At 42.7% G+C, this 22,911-nt stretch overlaps 1 protein-coding gene across 1 annotated transcript; it reads right to left on the reverse strand.

The window, feature by feature from the left end:
* Positions 1-1,125: 1,125 nt before the first annotated feature.
* Positions 1,126-22,911, reverse strand: RHCE (Rh blood group CcEe antigens). The gene is made up of 10 exons (XM_038377689.2): positions 18,848-22,911; positions 16,089-16,275; positions 11,945-12,095; positions 10,882-11,029; positions 5,948-6,114; positions 5,457-5,594; positions 5,108-5,238; positions 3,871-3,950; positions 1,959-2,032; positions 1,126-1,405 (listed from the first exon to the last, which is right to left on the reverse strand). Exons 1-10 carry the CDS (start codon positions 18,987-18,989, stop codon positions 1,379-1,381), a joined length of 1,245 nt encoding a protein of 414 aa, XP_038233617.1. The 5' UTR covers positions 18,990-22,911; the 3' UTR covers positions 1,126-1,378.

A 22,911-nucleotide genomic window follows, 5' to 3' on the forward strand; every position in this document is an offset into this window, starting at 1 on the left:
AATCCTACAAGGAGCTCCATATGGGTACAGGAATCTTCTTTCTCAGAGTCCATTACAGCATTAGGGCTAACTATATACTAAGACCCTGATCCTGAGTTCCATGCAGGCAGGCCCTTGTGGTGACCTTTTGAAGTCTATGCAGAACCGGGGTTTTAAAGTTAAGCATTACTTTTAACTATTGTATATACAACATTTTCAGACCAATTGATTTTTTCAGATTGACTGTGTCCCTTTAAAATACAAAATAAAGTTTGTTCATTAATATTCACTCCCACAGCACCAGGTTTTTTGCATTGTTTCTTTAAACAAGTGTTTAAAGATAAAACATGATTTAAATAACTTTAAACCAGGATAAAGCCATTTAGAAACTGGTTTATAATTAATTAACCCTGTGACCAATACTGTCTGTGTTACACATTATGGGCCCTATGCTTCAAGCCCCTTAGTCACATGATTAGCCACATTCATGTCAATAGGATTACTTGTGTGAGGACCACTAACATGAGCAAGAGACACTTAGTCAATTCAGTACAGTAAAGAGTGCTGCTCAGATATCCAGTGCAGACCTGACCCTTTGAGGAGCTGAATACTTATAACTCCTAGGTACTCCCTACTTCTCAGGATTGAGAACTCTGGGTCAGCTACTGCAACCCTTGTGCAAGTAATGCCACTGACTTCAGGGGGACTGCTCACATGAGTAAGAGTTGCAGGATCAAGCCTTTTATTTTCAATTCCACTTCACCACTTTAGTTTGTTACTCTTTGACGTTTCAGAGCAGCTGGCCTAAACCAAAACAGCTACAGCTTTCCTTTAACTGATCAACTAATTTAGGGTTTGATCCTACAAGATGCTGAGCACACTGGCTCCAATCCAGCAAAGCACTCAAGCATCTCCTTAACATGAACCTCAGTGGGATTACTTGTGCTTAAAAATATGCACATGCTGAAGTGTTTTGCTGGATCAGCATGCTCAGCACCTGCAGAATCAAGCCCTTAATGTTCATGATTTTTTTTGACTTTCAAAATAGGAGTTTCAAATATCTTCCTTCATTAAAATCTAAAAGCATCTTAAAAGGATAAGCTGTCAAAGCTGGATGTTGTTGTATGCAATTCATGAAAGAAGATGTTGAAGGCAAGACTTTATCAAGGCAGAAAAGCTGGAATGAACTATTTTATCTGTGACTTTACATACTGTATCATTTAATAAGAACTGAAAGCAGCCTACTGCAATAATGTTTCTTCATTTTGAAATTCAGGAGTCATTTAACCTTTTGTTCTCCCTTCCCCCCCTCCCCCCAATTAGTTTTCTATAGCAGAGGATAGAAAATGTTTTCCTCATCTTGGTCTAATCTTCTGTAATTTGGGTCCAGTCCCTCTGTTCAAAATCCATAAGCCAAATGGGGAAACTGTGAATGCAGAAATATTTCTGTAACATATCTTACTCAGAAAAAAAAAAGCTATATAAAACAATGTTAAACCATATTCTAGCCTGCTGTCCTTTAGGATCCAGATTCAGGAAAGCATTTTTATTCCAGACAGCATTTAAGCACATGCTTAAAGTTGGTCATATATATATCCCTGTCCTGAATAGGGATTCATTTAAGCATATGCTTAAGAGCTTTTCTTATTTAATGCCAAACACATATAGGAGCTGACCCTGCTCTCACTGAACTCTGTGGGAGTTCTGCACATAAGCAAAGGTTAGGATTTTCAAAGCCACCTAGGCTATTTGGACACCCAATTTCCTTTGTTAGTCTCTAAGGTGCCACAAGTACTCCTTTTCTTTTTGCCAATTTCCTTAGGAACTTTGAAATTCTATCCAAAGTCAGTATATATTTATACAGTCCAGTCTCAAAATGGTTAATCTATTTAGACCAGGACATTCAAGGAACTATCATGAAATATGATTATTCTTTGTATATTACACACACACACACTTAATTTTAAATTGAAACTTACCTCCCAATAAGCTTGGTCATCAAAGTACTTCGATGCAGGCAGTGTCTTCCATAGTTTGAAAGTTAAAATGAAACCTGTGTTTAAAAATGAGATATGTGGATGGGAGGGGCTGTTTGTAAATATTATATTTATTAGCCACATACCACAATATAATGCAGAGCTAAATATGAAATCAGAATCACAGCCAGGCCCCCCACAAATCTTTCCTGTGTGGAAATCTTTCTGCAGGGGTGAATGTCAGATAAAAATAATACCACTTATTTTTAAATGCTTTTGAACCCCTTTAGGGTGCTAATTACTAGACTCTAAAATATATTGGCAAAATAGAATTATCTGGATTATCCTCCAGCCTTGCTGCTGTCTCTAATATGTATAATGGGCATAACCAAAACCTTGGGTTGAAAACCAACCCACAAACTTTGGAGATACTCAGGTCTGGATTTGAATGTGGGGTTCATGTGCATCTCTATACATGACATACCTGGTTCAGAATAATTTGATACACAATTCCAAACAATCTAGAAAGATTTCCTAATCCTGTAAAAATTGTAAAACATTCCCCGAATATTTTTCGCTCTTTAGCACATGGAGGTGAGGCAATGTTCCTCACAAGCAATATATTTGATTCTACATCCATCGTGCAGCATTGTGGTTTAGCCAGCAGATGCTTTAGAATTGACATAATTTGAGGAGAAAATCATGTTTCCAGAAAAAACAGCTATTATTTTCTCTCTGTAGGATTACCTGGACCCTTCCCCAGCCTTCAGTCATCTTCAAACAGTGAACGCATGAGATCCAAAGCAAAGCATGTAAAACATGTCTTAGGTCCCGATCCTGCAGGCTGATTAGTCTGGGCCAACCCTACAAATGCTGAGCCCCTTTGAATTTCAGGCGGCCTCCATGGGCGCAAAAGATTCTGCCTGCAGGATTGAGGCCTTAATTATTAAAAATTAATATTTATGTTTTAAAGCCAAGTGAACAGCCTACCAGATTTTCAGGATAAACTAAATGATCATTAACTTTTCATATGAAAAACCTACCCAGACACATTAAGCAAACAGGCTTATGAGCACTGTTAACTTGAGATTTCAGATGTAAACACCCAGCTCGTTAAATGATTGGATCAGCACAGAATGTTTGGTTACTTTTGCTGTTTATTTTTTTCCATATCTTTCAGTCAGATGAAGTAGATACTTAAAAGTCTGCTTGATGAGCCCAACCAACCTCTTAATTACATTTGAGCAAGCACAGGGGTTACATATTCATTATAGGCTGAAACATTCATTTTAGAGAACGGTATTGTAGTTTCTTTTACTGAACTGAAGCAGGAGCAAATAGTGGTATAAAATATTGCAACTGCCATAATCCCACCAGAGGGAGAGAGAATCCAAGTTCTAGAACCAGCTGACTAGATCCTCAACTGGTATAAAATCTACCATTGCCTTTAGGGGAGCTATGCTGATTTACAGCAGCTGAGGATCTTACCCAGTAAGTGGAAAACAGTCTCAATATATTTTTACTTTCACTAAGGCAATATTCCACATAAAAAGATGTCCATCCTGTCCTTTCTTCTATCGGAAACCTGGAGGCTGCTGGTGAAGCATCAGTTAAAAATAACTTTGTCAAGCATAGGAATGATGGTATTGTTTTGGCCCTGCTGAACATACCCTTTTCTCCAATTCTGCAACTGAAAGAAGCCTCATCACTCAGTATTACCTACAGCTTTTCCAACCGTAGCAAGTCATCTACCTACAGGTGTATTTTTAGTGCATGAATCACCACAGTATCTAGGTGCCAAGAGATGCAATAAGCCAGTGAACACTGATGTGACAGCTGATGTAATATAATCACATACCACCTACTCTTAAAAAGATCAGAACAAAGCTATTGCAAAGAGCTTTCCCATACTGACCTGTAATGAAACCTGTTCCCAAACCTATAGCAGTGGTCAACATGAAAGAGCCAACTTCAATCAAGGCTAGATAACCCAGTCTGAAAATGAAAAACAAAACTTTCACACAAAGCAAAGGACTGTAGTGAAAAATACTCCTAGAATTTTTGCCACATATAGATTCTGAGTTACACATTAAGGTTATGCATGTGTCTGCTTGAATATATGTATCATGGCAACTTTTCGCTAACTGAAGAGTCACATAATTCAAACTTTTAATCATTAAATTATTTTACAGTTTAATTTCAAAGGTTCAACACATCCTACCAGACCAAAGACTAATACAGAATCCCAAGGCCAAATTTTGCCTGCTACATGCTTACAAAGCCCAGCAATTTGAATAGAAGTTGAGTGCGTACATTAGAGGGCAGAATTTGACCCATGTACAGCCCCAATCCTATAATCTGATCTACCTACACAGCGTCCTAATGAAATCAGTGGACTCTGAAGGAATAAATGTCTGTCTGACTGGATCAAATGTGGATCAGATATAAAAGAGCTACTGGGACATTTAGTCCTTCCCTCACTCCCCCTGCTAGTGCAAAGTGGTCCATCAAGTACGTTCTCCAGGACTCTGTCCTGTCTAGTTTTACCCCTGAATTGGCACACTCTCCTCTGATGTGGGTCTACTACACTGCAGTCAGAGCCTGATCCTGAGAGGTGTTGAGCACCCACATATATGTATTACCTCTTTAAAAAATAGTTTGCCTTTTACTGCCAATTTTAAAATGTAAGATTCCCTGACACATGCAGTGTCAATCAAAAGTCACCATTTGGAAGGATCCACATCACCTGAACCCTCAGACCTCTTCAATGGCTTCCTGTCTTTATCATCAATTCAAAGCTGCTCATGGCTCACCTTCAGATCCCGGTTCAGTCTCACTCCCACTTAATCTCTGCTCTCATTTCCACCATCTCACATGGCTGCTCCCGCAATGCTGTCTATGTCACCCCCCTAGCAATCCAGCACTAAAAATTAATTTTTGAGTGCCTGATCCAAAGCCCACTGAAGTCAATGAGAGCCTTTCCATTGACTTTAATGGGCTTTGGATCTGGTTCTTGATTGTTATTAAGGGGATTATTCTGCAGTGGCCATGCAGAGCTATCTGCGTATTGCACGTGTGTTCTAAAACTGAGTTTTAGCACAATATATTAATGATTAGCTGACCATGATACTTATTTAAAAGGATCAACCTACGTTGATAAACTGGCCCACTTGATTATTATGAAGAGAATGACATTGACTATCGCTCCAAACAATCCAGGCAACCCAAACGTGTAATGGACGCCACAGGTGTCATGAATCTTGAGCACCAAATTCAAATATGTCTGGGGAGGGAAACATTTAATAAATACAGAGATAAACATATTTACTGAGCAGAAAAGTTCTTCAGGTACACATCCCAAAATAGAATCCAAGTCTCCTCACTCTCAGTCCCACATACCAGGCAACAGAACCCAGAAGTCTTGGTGTAAACTCTCTACATGTGCTATTTCTTAGTATTTAAAACCTCTCATAAATATGTATGACGGGTTTTGGACATTACCTGTAAACAGTGAGATCCCAGTACAGCGACCATGCTGGCAAGCAGACCCAAAATCATGGCAATCCAAGGATGTGGAATAATGGGAGCTGAGAAACCAAGAGCAACCCCTCCTGCTAGTGCTGCATGGTGGATGTGGATCTGTGGATTAACATCACCGAAGTCAATTCATGCACACAATGATTGGGCACCCATTGGATTAAATTCACCCTGCTGCAGCACCACACCTATGCACCACTTAAGCCTATTTTGAGGGCTTAAGTGGGATCTAATTGGAGTATAACTGGCCCTCTACATAGGGGGTGAATTTCACCCTTGCAGTGCTATAGCCAGTTAGTATCTTCAAAACTATTTGCTCGGGGACAAGAGATCATCATCCCGATGAGGAGCTAGTGTTGTTTTAGCTTATTAGCCATTTTACTTTCAATGTATTGCTAAAGAGATTAATGAAAAATCTAGGTCTCTCTTTAAAGCGACCTTTGCTCTCCTCTTACCATCCTGATTTTTCCATTCCTGCGGCTCAAGGATGACAGTGCAAAAGCAGCCACAGCACTCACAGCGATGGCATAGTAAGTGTTGCAGATTGCGTTCCTCTTTTCCACCACATCCACGATTAGCACAGAGTTGAAGCTTGGCCAGAACATCCACAGAAAGAGAGTGCCTTGTAGACAAAGAGAAGCAGCCCTCATTAGAATGCTCGCAAATCCAGTGGTCCATCCCATGCTGTTTCTGCTGGCACGTTCTAAATCACACAGAGTGCATCCATTGCAATGCCCACATTGTGAACAAGCTGATGGGACTCCATCATTCTAACAGCCCCTAATGGTCACTGCATTTGGAGCCTCCCCAGCAGTCCTGCACTGCACATCTCAACACTAACCATGGTATAAACATGCATCCAGAAGGGTGACTTAGCTGGGAAGGGCCTGATCCTTCAAAGAGCCAAGAGCCTCCTGAGAAGAGCTGAGGGCCCTCAATGCAGGAGATGCTCATCATCTTTCATGGTCAGGTCCTTAAGCATCAGCTTTGCAATACCTGTGCTCCCAGGAAACACAGATTCAAATCTCAATGGGCATAGCTCTGCCTTTCATCCTTAAAATATTTTGTGCAGCAGGCAATTTACTGTGCGTGGTCCTTTCAGATGAGACCTTTAAAACCAACACCCTGTCTGCTTTGCATGGGCATTAAGGGCCTGGTTTCTGAAGTACACAGTAACCACAACTACAGTGGGAGTATTCACCACCTCTGAACATGAGGCCCGAAAGGGTCCAGGGCCTTTGCTGAAACAGCAGGGATTTGCACTGATGTCCTTGGCCAAAATCTCCCACGTCCTCTTACTGTTGTACCGCATGCTGGTCACACAGCTGATGTGGTACTGACCAAACAAAAGAACATGGCTATGTTCAGAATGTCTTCCATTTAGAGGAATCAGAACACCAGCACAACTGATACTAGGTGACTCCCTTCCTGACAGGTTCAGCAAAAATGCTGAGAACTACCTGAACCATGGAGCGTGAACTCCCCTCTCCCCCAAGTGGTGGTTCTTCCAGGGTAGCACAGGGAAGCTTGCACTTCTGTTGTCATGCTTTGCCAGCTTGGGGATAAATGGGGTTTCTGTCTTGTTTTAAATAAAAGACTTGAGACTTTTTTTTTTTAAATATCCACCACTTTAGTAAGTGGATCTAGTCAAGCAATTAGCATTCCTGTTAAACAGTTGGGCCATATCCTGTAAAGAGTCCATGGTCACATAGACTTTTCAGTAAATAGTGAGGCTAAACGTTGGGTCCTTCTGCTCCAATAAACTACTCCTGTGGGAATTCTGTGCCGGTGCGCAATGCAGAATTTGCACAGAATTAATGTTTCCCACAGAATTTTATTTTTTTCCCTGCAGAATTTTTGATTTCCCCCAGCACTCCTGCCCACGCCTGGCATAGGCAGCTGGGGCTCCCACTGTCAGCCCCAGGTAGCTAGGACTGTCAGTGGGAGCATGATTATATTGTGCCATTTTGACAAAATATGGTCAATTTAATTTGAATTAAATTTTAAAATATTGTGTGCAGCATTTTTAAATTTTGGTGCAGAATTCCCCCAGGAGTAAATAACACAGGCCCCAAACACCAGCAAATAGGGTTCTTACCCTCTGTGGGCCAGCCACCAGAGGACAACATAACCTCTCTCTCATACACATGCAGATCTGAATCCACCCAGTAGAGAGCAGCAGGTGCATTCACACTAGTTTATATACTGATCATTTCAGGGCACAGCTTTGCTCCCAGGAGTTTTGTATCTATGCTGGACTATTTAGGGATATAGGCTGTATTAAAGATAAGCTATGATTTAACTTCTCTTCCCCCACCTCTACTGCAGAGGGGACACAGAGGCAGACTCGATAATTAATATTCTACCGTGTGCTTGAATTATATAGACTTAATTCCACATGCTATTCACCTCATAGCAAAACTTCAAGTGCTCTCATTAAAATGAATAACTAAAACATGCAGGTTTCCAGAGTGCAGTACGTCTCTATAAAAACACACTGGTTAGTCTCTGCTCCCAGTAACACTGACAGCGGTCACCTTTGCATGAGCTTGGGTCTCCAGTGCTTAGGCTCTTTTAAGTCCCTAGATGCTTTTGCTGCTCACTTTAGGCCCTCCTGCCTGTTGAATGTCTGGTGCACACAGAGGATTTCAGGCACAGTGACCTTGATATGCTCTGAAAAACTAACAGGCTTCCCAACAAAGTGATATTATCTGGGCAGATCATGTTCCAAGCTGATTCTTTTCCATAAGCGCAGTATAATTTCCATTTGGCAAATCCCTGGGGAAACTGACATAAACTGCACTTATCACTGAGTTCATCCCTATTGAGACCTCCTGGTCTATTCTACTCTGTATAGTCAGGACATGTTTCTTTCATTTTCTTTAGCAGGGCTGTCAGTTGCAGGATGACTTTTTGCCCTTAATCTTGAGCCTTGGAACCTTCACCTTGTACAAGCAGCAAGGCAGATGATGGTTGCAGTTTGTTACAGTCTGTGCTTTGAGCACATCCCTAAAAACACATTTGGGACGCTGTGAATCACCCACTGGTAACTAACATTTGGAGTCAAGTGGATGCCTCATTTTATCTCACATCCCAGTACCCTATTTCTCTGAGACGACAGGTGCTGGGGCACTTACAATCTGCTGCAGCCTGCATGCAGAAGACTGGCAAGATTATCTCTGAAGTGGAGTCAGAAGAGATTAGGCAACAGTATCACCCTTATGCCCATGAAATAACTAGAGTCTTGCTCAAGGTTGCTATTGGATATTCTGTGTCCAAAAGGTGCCAAGTTCCCGTCCCAACTATTTATCCCCTCTCCTCTTCCTCTCATTCCCTCCCTCCTCCCATTTGTATTTTCCCCCTTCCTACTTTTCTGTTCTCCAGGCAACAGTAAATATTGTAAATGTTTAGAGGGATCTTACACGCCCAAGGCTGCCCCCTCCAGTCTCCCCATGCCACCCTAGGTGGCAATACTCATATAATTTACCTATGGAACTCACAACTGCAGGAGATTGGTTAATATTTCTATAGTGCTTTGAAAACAAAAAGTGCTGTATTATTACAGAAGCAAACCACATGTGTGTGTGAAATTCACCCTCGTGCAGCATACAACCTACAATGTTATGTCCCAGTTAAGCTCTATTTTGAAAGTTTAAGTGAAACTTATGTGGTGTACAGGTCTTGTGCAGGGTTGAATTTCATTCGTATATGAATAAGAATCATATCTGCAGATGCACTGTCAAGGATAAAGATCATCAGTCTTCAAGCTTCAGGGTAAAAATTAGCCACCAGCTGGGGCTCAGGAAGAAACAAACATCCTTTTCCAGCACGGCACAAAGTTGTACAATAGGAAGTTTTACATCTTCCTCAGAAGGATCTAGCACTGGTCACTGTCACAGCCAAGACACAGGATCAGAGGTCCCACTAGTATTCCCCACTATGGCACTTCATGGTCTATGGCAGGAGTGGGGCTGGAAAGAAGGATCCAGATTGCGAATCCCTTATTCCCACTGGCAAAGTAGTTACTTGCGAGAGTAATCCCAGTAACTGCAATGAGGCTATTCTTATGAATTACAAGTGTTCATAATCTGGCCCTGAATTTCTGGGGGGACCCAGGCACTGGGTAGGTTTGGACACTTTATGAAATTGCTTGTTTGGTCATTCATTTGTGAGCCTCTGCATTACCTCTGTGTTGCTTTCAGGAATTATTCATGAAGACAAAATTACTTTAGATAGTGAGCACTTGAGGGTAGCGAGCTGGCACTAAAATTATAATGAAGACTTAACAGTGTCTTGATGAGTTAGATTAAAATACCAATTGCTTTGAATTATACAGCAGAGCAAGAGCTCTGGGAAGTCAGCAAGATGAACATTTCATTTTTCCTTTTTTACATTGGGTGAAGGCTGCCAGGTTTCATTAGATATGTGCCAATGAGACCTGGTGAGGTTCCAGCAAACACCCAGAATCAGCCCCTCCCACTGACAGCAGATCTTGGGATGTACAGCCAAAAGTAGCAAGGCGAGCGAGCGCTAAAACCAATGCCATCTACTGGGATGAGAGTGGACATTCGGCATAGATCATTCACTCCATTCGGGCAGAACATGGCTCCTAATAAAGGACTCGGGCACTCACATGCCACAGTGATAGGTTAGATAAATATTCACTTGATTTTAGCCACAGAAATCCATGCCTCCATTTCAATGTCATTTCTTTTAAATATTACATTAATTTAGTGCTGGCACAAAGTGCCAAATTGACAGACCTGGGAACTTACATTCTCTGTGGAGACAAGGGCATAGCACAGATCGTGGCAGTACCAGCTTTGTAATATAAATCAAAATAATATGGAAACAAATATCATTTCTTTAAAAAAAAAGAAAGAAAAATAAAAGACGTGGAACGTCCATGCCACAGCCTATCCTTATCCTGAGTGTTTTGCATGTGATATGTATCTTTCCCCCCCAACCCTTTATCTGTTTGTTCTCTTTTGATTCTTGTCTTTGTAAGCATTCATACAGCACTTAGGACAATGCGGCCTTGATCCTGCTTGGGGCCTCTGGGCCCTACAGCAATACAAATATTAATAATGACACTGCCCCTGCCAATATGGTTAAATCAGTGCAAAGGGGCCACCTATAGCGGTGAGAGAACAGTTTACTTGCCTTGACCTTCCTGCTGCATCTGTCAAGAAGGGACGCTGCAGTGGTGGTTTACATGATGAGCTGAGACTCACCAACTCATTACCATCGGAAGGTAACAACTTTTGGTCACTGGGCTGTATTTGAACCTTCGGCTTTGCAGTAAAAGGTTCTATGCCCCATTCCCAATCCCCAAAGTCATTCATCCCACTTCCCACCATAGACTGAGATGTTCAAGTAAATGCCTTACCCAGCATTGAAAACAAATCAGATATCGGATTAGATGTTTCCTTTTCAACCCTTTTACTCAATGAAGAATGGTACAGCCACCAGGAGACTGCCAAGCCAAAGTAGGTTCCAAATATGTGAACGTGCATCAAGCTTGTGTGTTCCTCAATCTGCAGGCAACAAAGATATTCCATTCCTGGGTATCAGGATGTCATTGGGTCCCCTTGATGTGTGCAGAGACTTGTAGTTCAGTTACTTATAGAGTATCCTTCTTAGGCACCCTCTCCTGTATAATGTTCATGAGCGCTCGGTGCACACAGTACTTTTTGCAGCTCAGAAAAAGACAGGGCCCCTGCTCCAAGGAACCTGCAGTCTAATTCAGACCAATAAAGTACACTGGTACCAGTTCTAGTGCAAGGAGATGTGTAGATACCCTCAGGCTGGAGAAATGCTTCCCAGAAGAAGTTGGTTTGAAGAAAGAAGGGCCTGGTGGATGGGGTGTAGAAGGCTGCTCCAAGCATGGTGGGCAGCATGAATGAGGGAGCAAAGGGGACAATTCATTATTATGATTGCTATTATTTATTCGATGGGTGAAGGAACCAAAGGGAGGGCTAGGCAGGAACCTACAGTGGGAGTAAGAAGGGGCCACGTGTAAGTTGGGGCAGAGCCTTGAAGGTGAGGACAAGAAGTTTTAACTGAATGCAAAAGGAAAGAAGCCACTGAAGAGACTGGAAGAAGATGTGATCAGAGCAGCAGGAAAGGAAGCAGGAACATGTTGGCAGGGATAGAGAGGAGAAGAGGTGAGGTGCAGCAGGCCAGAGAGAAGGTGCTGTAAACAGAGTGACACACAAGTAGAATCCCCAGCCAAGTAGCCCTTCCACGTGCAAAACTCCCATTCATTTCAGTGGCAGCTACATGCATGCAATAAACTGCCGGATCAGGCCCAGAGCGAACCAGCTTAGATCTGAGTATCAGTATAGCATCAATATCAGACCAGCAAACGGGGGATGTTTCCAAAGGAAAACGAAGGTTTGTTTAAAACCTCCAAAGCCTTTTCCTGCATATATGGAAATGTGGTTACCTACCTTCAGGAATTTGACATTGATCCATCTGCTCGTACTGAAAGCTGCAACCTCCACCATCGCCATCCAAATCAACTGAATAGGGTTAGCCTTGCCCAGAAGAGCTCCAGATGAGATTAGAACAGCAGTTACACTTATACTGGCCTTTAATACACTTAAAAAAAAAAAAAGGAAAAAAAGTTAATTGTGAAACTAATTGAACCAAAAAATAAGAGTCATTAGTAGTCAGCACTGGTCCAGACATTCATTATGGAATTTTCATGCTTGTGAGGTAGATCCCCATTTCACAGTTGGGTAAACCAAGACACAGAGATTTAAGGGCAGCATTTTCAAAAGTGGCCTCCCATTTGGGGTGCCAACATGAGATACTTTGGGCCCCAATTTTCAAAAGTACAAAGCACACAAAACTCTGACTGAAGTCAACAGAAGTCGCAGGTGCTCAGCACTACTGACCACCAACCCCAAGGTGCCTCAAGCTGAACTGAGACGCCCTAAATCAGAAGTCACTTTTGGAAAATGTGGCCTTAGTAGCTTGTTGAAAGCCACAGAAGGAGCTAATGTCAGAGCTAGGATCGGAGCTCTGGAATTTCTGGCTCCCCATCCTGAGACCCAAACACTAGATCAAACCGGTCTCGCTGCACAAGGCATTCTGAGGTTCCTACAGTCCTCACACAGAATGATTCCTTTCCCTTTCCCCACTTCTCAAAAGGCTGTCCACCATTTTTTCCTCCTTGCAGTTTTTAATCAAGGAAACAAGGGATGTTAATGACTCAGACACACTGTAATTTATAGATGTGTTCTGGGCTGTTCTTGACCTTTACAATATTCTGGAATTTCAGTTAGCTGCTTCTCCTGCCTCTTGCCGTGAGAAAGAACATGCTGAAAATCCTAAATACTGTCCCTGCAAAGGTAAAGATTTTGTCTTATTTCTGATAGGAAATAGATCTAAGAGCATATTTCTCTGCAGTTGCAGACAGTTTTCTTGTGTGTGCAGCATGCACAGCTGGGGCAGGAGATGATTTTTATTTAAGGAAACATAGTGCTTCTGAAAGGTCCTGGTCTGAGAGCTGTGGAGATCAGACTCCGTCTATCAATCTAGTTGTTTTCACATCGCCCTGCTAATGTATCTTAACCGTGACCAGAAGAGGTCACCTGTAGGGGCAAAGGGGAGTTCAGTCTCTGTGGCCTTGGTCTCTCTGTTGGGTCTGCCATTAAAGTTGTCATTTGTGAGGATGATTTTTGTGAATGTGGACTCCTCTCAAACTACCAGTCTCGTTTCACATGGGGACCCTAAAATGACCATCACATGATAACAACTTCAGTCGCTAGAGACCTAGGCCAGATATCCACCAGCAGTAGAGCTGTGTGGGAAACTGTTTTCTCATCCTGCAAATATTTTCAAGATTTTCTTTTTTTTCTTCATTCTAATTAGCTTGAATTTCTAAATGAAAAAAAGTTTCAGAATAGCAGCCGTGTTAGTCTGTATTCGCAAAAAGAAAAGAAGTACTTGTGGCACCTTAGAGACTAACAAATCGGATGCCATCCGATGAAGGGAGCTGTAGCTCACGAAAGCTTATGCTCAAATAAATTTGTTAGTCTCTAAGGTGCCACAAGTACTCCTGTTCTTTTTAAATGAAAAAAGTCATTTCAGACCGAAAACGTGGAATTTTAAAATGTTGATGATTTAGGAAAAAAATTCCCCAACATTTTTTAAGTCAGAAAATTCATCCAACTTAACCCTGTTTTGCGAAGAGCTTTGTTTTTGACAAATCTGCATTTTTCACACACAAAAACCCCAAAAATTGTTGAAAAATTCCCCACCAGCCTAGCATTCAGGGTTCCTTAGCTTATGAACCAATCCCCTGAGCCATCCGCACGAGTCTTGTGATGACACCTTTTGGCCAACTTTCTGCTAGATCTTCCAGCAGGTCATAGCCCGCAAAATCCATTTTAGTTAGCATCTGTCAGAAACTCTTGCTGTACTGCCACACAGTAGTTATTGCTACATATCTAATGATGGGGCAGTAATTAACTCAGCAAAGCCAAAAATCAAGACGAAGGCATTGAGCAAATGAGAAGAGTTAGGAAAGGTCTCAGCTGTTTGTTGCGCTGCTCCCAATGCCTTCACATTTTTAGATAAACATAACAAAATCATTAGGGCCATAAATGATAGAACAAGAAATTAATATATGACAAGAACACCTAAAGGCACTTAAAAAGCAGAATGAAGGTGGTGATTTACCTCTGATGTCCTAACAACTGCACCAGCAGCAGAAGGAAAACATTTATGCTTGCCTCTTCTACAGCACATTCCATCCTAAGACCTCAAAGCATTTTACAAACATTCATGAATTAAACCTCCCAACTGAGTTGGGTATAGATGGGGAAACTGAGGCGCGGGAGTAAATGACTTGCTCGGGATCACATAGAACGGTTGGGGCAGAAATGGGGATGAACCACAGTCTCCTGACTCCCAATTGGGTGACTCAGGCACAAAACCATTCCTTTCCTGTCTAGGAAAGAGGGAAGGAGGAAGAGAGGGAGCTACCTGTAGTTCCATAGTTATACTACCCAATCAGTACCAGTTAGTAACTGATATTTTGCTTGTATCCTGGCCATGTGTTGTGACTGCCAATGGAGTCTTCTTACACTTAAAAGCAGATGAGATGTTGGAACTGTAAATGCCTTTGCCATATACTATATGTGTAAACTGCAGTAGTATTCTGTCACGGAGCAATGCTCTGGAATATTCCATATGAAGCCAGCCAGGACTCTGGGGGAGCCTCCTCTCTCTCTGAGAATATTGTCTCCAGGACAAGAAGCTTACACAGCACCGACCTTCCTGGGTCTGACCTCAGAGCATTCAGCATCCCCTGCCCAACCACGCGCTTCCCACAGTGAGTCCACCTGGGCGAGGCTCCTAGGGAAGCCAGAGGGCCCTGCACCCCAACTCCAAGGTCAGATGAGACTCTCAGTCAGCCGGTAAAACAGAAAGTTTATTAGTCAACAGGAACATAGCGTAGGGCAGAAATTGTTAGCACAGAAATCAGTGACTTTCAGCCAACTCCATCTTGGGGGAAGGGGAGACCAGAGCCAGGGCTCTGGTCCTCGCCCTGAGCCCCGGTCCTCGCCCTGAGCCCCAAGCCAGCAGACACTGACTCGCTTCCAGCTGCCTGGCCTCTGACCTGCCCATTGTTCCTCCTCCAGCCTTTGTCTCACTTCCCGGACCAAGAGTCACCTGGTCACATCCCCCTCCTGGGTCTCAGGTTACGAAGGGGCGACCATAGCATCCATGGAGGCAGTTGGAGCAGCCCCCACAAAAGTCACACATGCTTATTCCCACTACCTAGACATTGGTGCAATACGCAGGGAAACTGAGGCACACACAGCATTCATTGAAAACAGTAAGACTCAAATACAACATAACGAGAGAAAATCCCCGCTTCGTCACATATTCCATAATTCAATCAACGTTTGATAACCAGCTAATGGATGAAGGGTTTTGTTTTGTTTGGGGGAGGGTGAGGAAAAGGTAGAGGATATCCACCAAGAAAAGAGCAGAGGTCATGATTTCTATGACCATTAACAACATATGTAGCTACAAGTTACAACAGTGATATACAGTTAGCAAACACCATGTCTCATAATATAAACTGATCTCCTCAAGGAACTGGAAGGAATATTTCCCTTGAATGCACAATGTGCAGTATGATGATATTGGCCACTGCTAGAGGTAAGACAATGGAATATAGGACAAGCTGTGTGATTGCTAAGGGTAGGACAGGAAGTAGGATATCAGGCCAGATGGACCAGTGGATTTGATGCAATCAATCACTCTGTGCTTCAGTTCCCCATCCATAAAATGGGGAAATGGCCACACCTCTCTACCTCACAGGGGTGTGTGAGGGTAAAGACTTTGAGGCACTCAGGTACTATGGTAATGGGGCCATAGAAGGAAAGTAATTAGATCAATAGATGGCAAAATTCAGTTAAAATTACAAAGCCAACAATGTAATAACAAAAAGTCCTGCCAGTGCGACTGCGCAGCTGGGTAAATATACCAAAAAACAGGAAAAATTACCTCAGCCCCAGCATTCAGAAATGCTACATTAAGAGTCAATGATCCATTCTAGGATGTATGAATTACCTGTGCAGGCTGATTTTCACTTTTCCTGCTGAGGAAGCAAACAAAAATCCTTCCACGAGCACAGCCCACTGAACTCCAAGTGCGGCAATTAGCAGGTTGAATCCAGTGCTGCTAAATCCATATCTTTTGAAGAAGGCCAGGAGGAAGCCAAATCCAAAAATCACCAGGACGTTGACATCTTGAAATGCTGCATGGCAGAGGAACCGAGAAATCAGTCAAGTTATCAGTGCAGACCAGACTCCAGGTTAACATCACAGCAGTGATCAATAAACCTGCTGAAAATTAATAATTGTCTCAGAGTAATCCTCATACATTCTGGTGGAAAAGGAGGGTGGTGCAAGACCGTGCTGGACTGAAGGGTGGAGGAGAGACCATAAAGTTGGGACAGGAAAGAACATAACAACAGTGCATTTCCAGACCACTATTTATCAGGCGGCAAAGCCGTTTATATTAATCCATACTGCCCCCCACCCTCTGTGAGGGAGGTCTTATTATCCTAATTTCCCAGATGAGGACACGTGAGGCACAAGAAGGTTTAGTGTCTTGCCCAAGATCAGAAGAGCTGGGAATAGAGGTTGGGCAGTAGTACAGTCTGGACAATGAGACACTGGACTGGGACTCTGGAGTTCTGGGTTTTACTCCTGACTCTGTCTTTGACCTGCTGTGTGACCTTAGGCTTCCACTTCCCCACTCAGTGCCCCTGTTTCCCCTCCCATCTTCTCTCTGTCTTGTCTATTTAGATTGCAAACGAAGCGTTACAAAAACATGAAGATGTTTATAAGCACAATGAAAGACAGAGGCAGCAATATGTTTATGAGAGCACTGGTGATTGCTTTAAAATGATCCCTTGCAGTCAGTCAGTAAAAACAAAAGACCCCATTCTGTTCTCCATTACACCAAACCAAAATCAGCAGGATTGGCACAGAAGTAATGAAGAACCAATTTGGGCCAAGATCTGTAGAGAGTCTTGGTCTTGCTTCATTTTAGAAAACACTGACACCCTCCTTTTCAAAGTGGGCCACTAGCCCTATTTTCACCATTACAGGAGGAGTGCTGTATTTGAGATAATATTCAGCTAAGCAGAACGGCTCTCTACGGCAACTCTGTCTGCTAAGAAATGTTTCTTTGGAACAGAGTCCCCTTATCAAGGCACAGGCAGTGTCTCTGCTCCTTGTTGATTTTAAACCCCACCTTACACATTCACACACCAACTACACACACCCAGCCTCCTACGTCTTGCCTGAAACATCTCAAGCCTGTTTTATGATGTACAAATTCAAAGCGACTACTAAAGGGGCCAAACATGCCATAGAGTTTGTAATATACTGGTGAAACCTCCTCACAAAAAGATCTGAAACCCTTGATTCTGCAGACACTTACACACAAGTAGTTTCATCACAGCCAGGGGGACTACTCCCAATGCATCGAGTTACTCAGATACATAAATGTTTGCTGCATCAGGCCTTAAATTGCTCTTTCCCAAGGCCAGTAACCCCAGCATGTGTGCTAATAGGTATATTCTTATGTCAATGTGCAGATTTCTATCTTCATAGCAAGGATTAAAGCAAATGATGGCGGGGGGGGGGGAATGCAAGTTTGTGGCTTTTGAGTAATTCACATACAAAATATTAAATGAACCCAACTCACTGCATGACCATGGGCAAGTCACATCCCCTTTCTGCACTTCAGTTTTCCCCATCTGTAAAATGGGAGTAATAAGACTTATCTACCTACCTTACAAGGAAGTCATGAGGATTAATTGGTTAATATTTGCACAGCACTTTAGACAAGGTTAAACGCTATATATGTTTTATCATAATCGCTAATCTATATCTTCAGTAAATGTAGAAAACACATTTCTCAGATGCAGGATTGTGTATAAAAGATTCATTATTTACAACATAGAAGCAAAGTTTGGTACCATAAGACAATCACCAGCCTATTATTAAATAAGAAAAAGGGCTACTTTTGCCTGCCAGTACACATTTGATAACAAATATAAGGCTTAATACAGAGCCCACTATTTAATAGTTTCACCTAGGAAGGGGCTAGGGTGGCCAGATAGCTAGTTTAAAAAATCAGGACAGGGTGTGGGGATAATAGGTGACTATATAAGAAAAAGCCCCCAAAATCAGGACTGTCCCTATAAAATCAGGACATCTGGTCACCCTAGAAGGGGCAGAAACCAAGACCCAGCTCAGAACAGCCCAAGATCCTTGGGGAAGGTTGGATCCAGGTTCTGAACTTCACTGCTCAGACTCACCCTAATGTTATCCATTCCCACTAGCTGTCACATTCTTTCAGTCCTTAAGCTTGATTCTTTGTGGCCCTGCACATTGTGCATTCACTTGCACCAGGTTTCATCCATCATGATTTTTTATTATTATTTTGTATTATCACAGTTCCAAGATCCCCAGTCTTGGACCTGAATCCATTGTGCTAGGCACTGTACTAACACAGAACAAGATGGTCCTTCCCCCATAAAGAGCTTACAATGTACATATAAGATGAGAGACAACAGGTGGATACAGACCAGTGAGGGAGCACAAGAACACAATTTAGTAGTATTTGACACCCACTTTGGCCTGGTGCAAATGACTGCAGAAGGTGCAAGGCAACAGAGTATGTAAAGGGAAGTACCCACACTGTATTTGCAGTTACAGCTGTCAGATGTACAGCCCTGTTCAAAACAAGCTCAAATGCAACCCAGTAAAAGCACACACTGAACCCAACCTTTAACAACAGGCTTGCAAACTTACCAGGATAGATTTTAAGGTCTTCTGATGTGCTTTGACTTTCCTTTGAAAAGCAAAACCAAAATATGAGGATAAAGGCAGTTTCCAAAAAGAGAATGAGCCCAGGGAGACCACATCGGAGACTGGGAGGATAGTCAGAACCCATTGTATGTTAGCTCTAGTGTTAAAAACACACATGAATATTTTTCATCTATAAAAATGTTCCACCAGCCTCAAACCAACAGAAGGTGGGAGATGAGGCGGGAATAAAAGCTTTGACATGATAAGAAAGCCCAAGAGGCGTTAGCAAGTAATAGCTCCTTATCTAAGGCAGGTCAGGAGTGCAAGCCCTCAGCAACGAACATTGAACATCGGTTGACTCAAGTAGATCTGTGATGTGCAAGAGTATGTATATTTAAATGGTAAAATTCTGATGTGTCAGAGTCCTCTTCACCAGCTACCCTGACTGCTGGTGGGCCTTATCAGTTAGCTGGGTTATAATTAAAGACAGGCATGAACTGGAACATGGGAGTTTTGCCATTGATTTCAATGGCACCAGGATGTCACCATGAATCTGAACCCCTCCCCATATTGAGGAAGGAAGTATTCTGATCCAGGGGCCTAATTTGTGAGTCAGTTAGGGTTGCTTTGTGCCAATATCCCAGCAAACAGCCTCCTTAAAAGCTGGTGGATCTAGCCAGCATATGGGAATCTCTGGTGGCGTAGAGCTACCACAGCACCTCTTATGCCATTTCCCTCTCCTGGCCTGTACAGAGTGTGGCCGTGGAAATGGGGACGTGGCTGGAGAGCCCTGGTGATCCCCAGTTGCTGGGAGCCCTTTGGCAGAGCTAGCATCATTACAGAGACATATGGCTGCTCTAAATCTATGCCAGGAACTTGGCCAGCCCTGAACTACCCCGACACAGCCTAGGGCTCCTTGAGTGCAGCTGAGAATCTGACCCCAGACGCAAACACTATTGATCTTTTGGAAATTCAGATTCAGTCTAGATCCATCTCTAGTTCTGGATTAGCTTAAATATGACTGGAGGCAGGAGTGTTTAATACCCTGCAGGACTGGGCCTGTTGTAGTCTCAGAAAAGAGGCCTCTAGCTCCCTTTTTGTCCCTAGAAGCAGAGAGTGGTCATTAAAGGCATATTGGCAGGGCAGTGTGTGGGAAGATTCCCCTGATGTTGTTTATGAAGTACCCTCTCTGGGGATAGATACATGAAGGACTTCAGGGCTCAACTGCTAAATTCACACATACAAAGGTTTAAATGAAACCTTACAAAAATTAGACCATTACAAAAAAAAAACAGTTAGAAAAGGATGAAATGCACCCTCCATTCACAGGGGATATAAAGTCCTATCCTGGGAAAAAGATGGCCTAATACAGCGGTTCTCAGCCTTTGTTATGATTATTATTTTATTACCATTGTGCCTAGGAGTCCCTGTCACGGACCAGGACCTCACCGGGCAAGGCACAGTACAAACAGAACAAAAAGAGAGTTGCTGCCCCCAAATGCTTACAACCCGAGTAATATTTTTCATAATGCAACTGCTTTTCCATACTGGGACCACCTCAGAACCCCTGCATTCCCATCTAGCTGGGACCCCCTTCACTTTCAGCAATATATCAAGGAAAAGTGGCCCCCAGGTGGAGAACACCAGGGTTAGTAGACAGCACTTAATGCAATCTAGGGCATTCCAAAAGCAACATACTATTGTGCTCTATCTCTAACCACTACAGTTTAGCTCAGATAAGCAGAATGATGAAGACTGCCAGACTCCAGATGTCGAGATCTGTTCAGTCTCTGCTCCCGAAACACCACTCCTGATTGATGTGTTTCCCAGATGGCTGAAAGGCAGGACATTTCACGACCAGCTGGCTAACTGTAAAATAAACGCTTATGCTTTGTGATCTGATTCCATCCAGGGACTTGCTTACTGCCTCTCCTGGACCAACAAGCCACTGTTAGTATTGGAAAGAGGAATACTTTAGAAATGAGGGTCATTACTTCCGATTTTAGAAATAAAATTTCTATACGCTCTTGACTGACTTTAAATATCTTCTTTTTCACAAAGAAGCACTGTACCTTGCTTGCTTAAAGACTGTATGGGTGTGATGGAAGGACAAATTGATTAGTCTGTAATCGGAACATGCTTTTCTCTGCACAACTAGTCCAAGAGTCCAATAGTAATAATGCACCATGAAATAATGACTTCCGAAGATGTGTCCACTGACTGTCATCCATCCTAAATGATCCCACCATTGGTTTATAAACTGCTTAACATTCTAGTGGCACACATATGCAAATCAATTCTCCAACCACTAAAATGCAGCCACTTCTAGGGAGAAACATGGCAACTGTTGAACAGAGCACAGCAATGTTACACAAGAGCTTAGGGTGGGAAGCAAAGAACAATACTAGTAGTCAATGGTGCTACAGGGGAATGTAAGACTTAACATGATAATTATCCAAGTTGGAGTTTGGCTGAGCTAACACCCATTATGCTGGGGGTTGGGTGAAACAATGCTGAAGCTGGTGGGCAGCAACAATTAATTAATTAAGCTCCCAGGTGGAATAGTTGAAACAATAGGATGACCTGCAAGGCCAGTGAGGAATGTGAATGATCTGAGTGGAAGCTTTTCACTGGGGACTGGATATTGTTTGCTGGAGAGGTTTGAGAGTGAGAGTGGCAGAGGCAGCCGAAACACCACAGAAAGCAACAGGGAAGCACTTGTAGCATGACCCTATGATAAAGCTAAGAGAGAGCTTTGAGGTTAAGTGCTTGCTGAAAAGGGGCTTGGAACTGTGAGCAAAGAAATGGTCCCCTGTTTGATTCTTACCATGATCAGGAAAATAAGACTTAGTGTACAGTCTTTACAAATAATCAGGAAGTGCATCAAAAAATAGCTAACTCTGTCATCAATTTCTTCTACCAACAGAAACAACCTGCAAGACCCCTAACATTGGCTAACTGCTCAGGTCAAACAGGGTAGCAACATTATGTACTGAGTGCCACTAGTGTGCTCAGTACTGTACAAGGAGGTGGATGAGATGGACCCTGCCTCAAGGATTTTACAATCAAAGTTAAACAGACAATGCATCTTAGCCACATAATTAAGATGATCAGACTAGGACCTTATTGTACAAACCCAGAACAAAAACATGATCCCGACCACAAAGACCTTACGATTTAATTAATAATTGACCCAATTCATTGAGAAGTAGCTATCAGAGAAACGAGACTTCAATAGGAACTGAGAGCACTCAGAACTTTGCAAGATCAGACTCTATGCTACACATGATGAAAAGCAGCACAAAAATGGCATCTGCAAAGTTTCTGAGAAGATCTCCTTTGAATAGCATCTACAAAGGGCAGTGGTAGTGTGCAGCTTGAGGCTAATTTGGAGATGTGTAAAGTTCTTCTTTGGTGAAATTGGTGCAGATGATGCATACCTATGCCCAAGAGACAGAAGCAGTGTATATGAATGGGGAGAAAGCCACCTACTGGCAAAGAAAAAAATACCAGGCAGGCATGTGCACATTGTAAATTCTAGGAAATAGCAGGGTAGAGAGTACCGCCTGACCCACAAATGAATTCAGACAAATTCACTGACGTCCACAAATCCTCCCAAAGCGCTTCCCTCAGCCACCTTTAGCAGGACAGAGGATCCATGCACACTCTAGACCCATCAAAACAGAATGGGAGTAAAAGTGGCAGCAGGGAGAGACAAGAGAAGAAAGGATGAAGAAGACACACACAAAAACAAACAGTGAAGAGAAAAAGATGGGGGGGGGAGGTCAAATCAGAAAAGAAAAGCATCTAGAACGTAAAAGTGAAGGGAAGGGAAAGATGAGCCGGGGGGAAGGAAGGGCAACATTTTGAATGTATGATTTACGATTGATTTGGCTATTACATGAAAAATTTCCCAGCTCAGAGGGGAAGGAGCTTACAGTCTCTCTGCAGACCGAGCTCACATGGCATACCGCTGATCACTTTCACATAGTTTGTGAAAGGCTCACAGGGAAGGTGATACTTCGCACTTCTCTCTCTTGCGGGGATGTCAAAGTCAGCATGCCCGA

Source organism: Dermochelys coriacea, chromosome 19 (assembly GCF_009764565.3).
Source record: "Dermochelys coriacea isolate rDerCor1 chromosome 19, rDerCor1.pri.v4, whole genome shotgun sequence".
In the NCBI taxonomy this organism is placed as follows: domain Eukaryota; kingdom Metazoa; phylum Chordata; order Testudines; family Dermochelyidae; genus Dermochelys; species Dermochelys coriacea.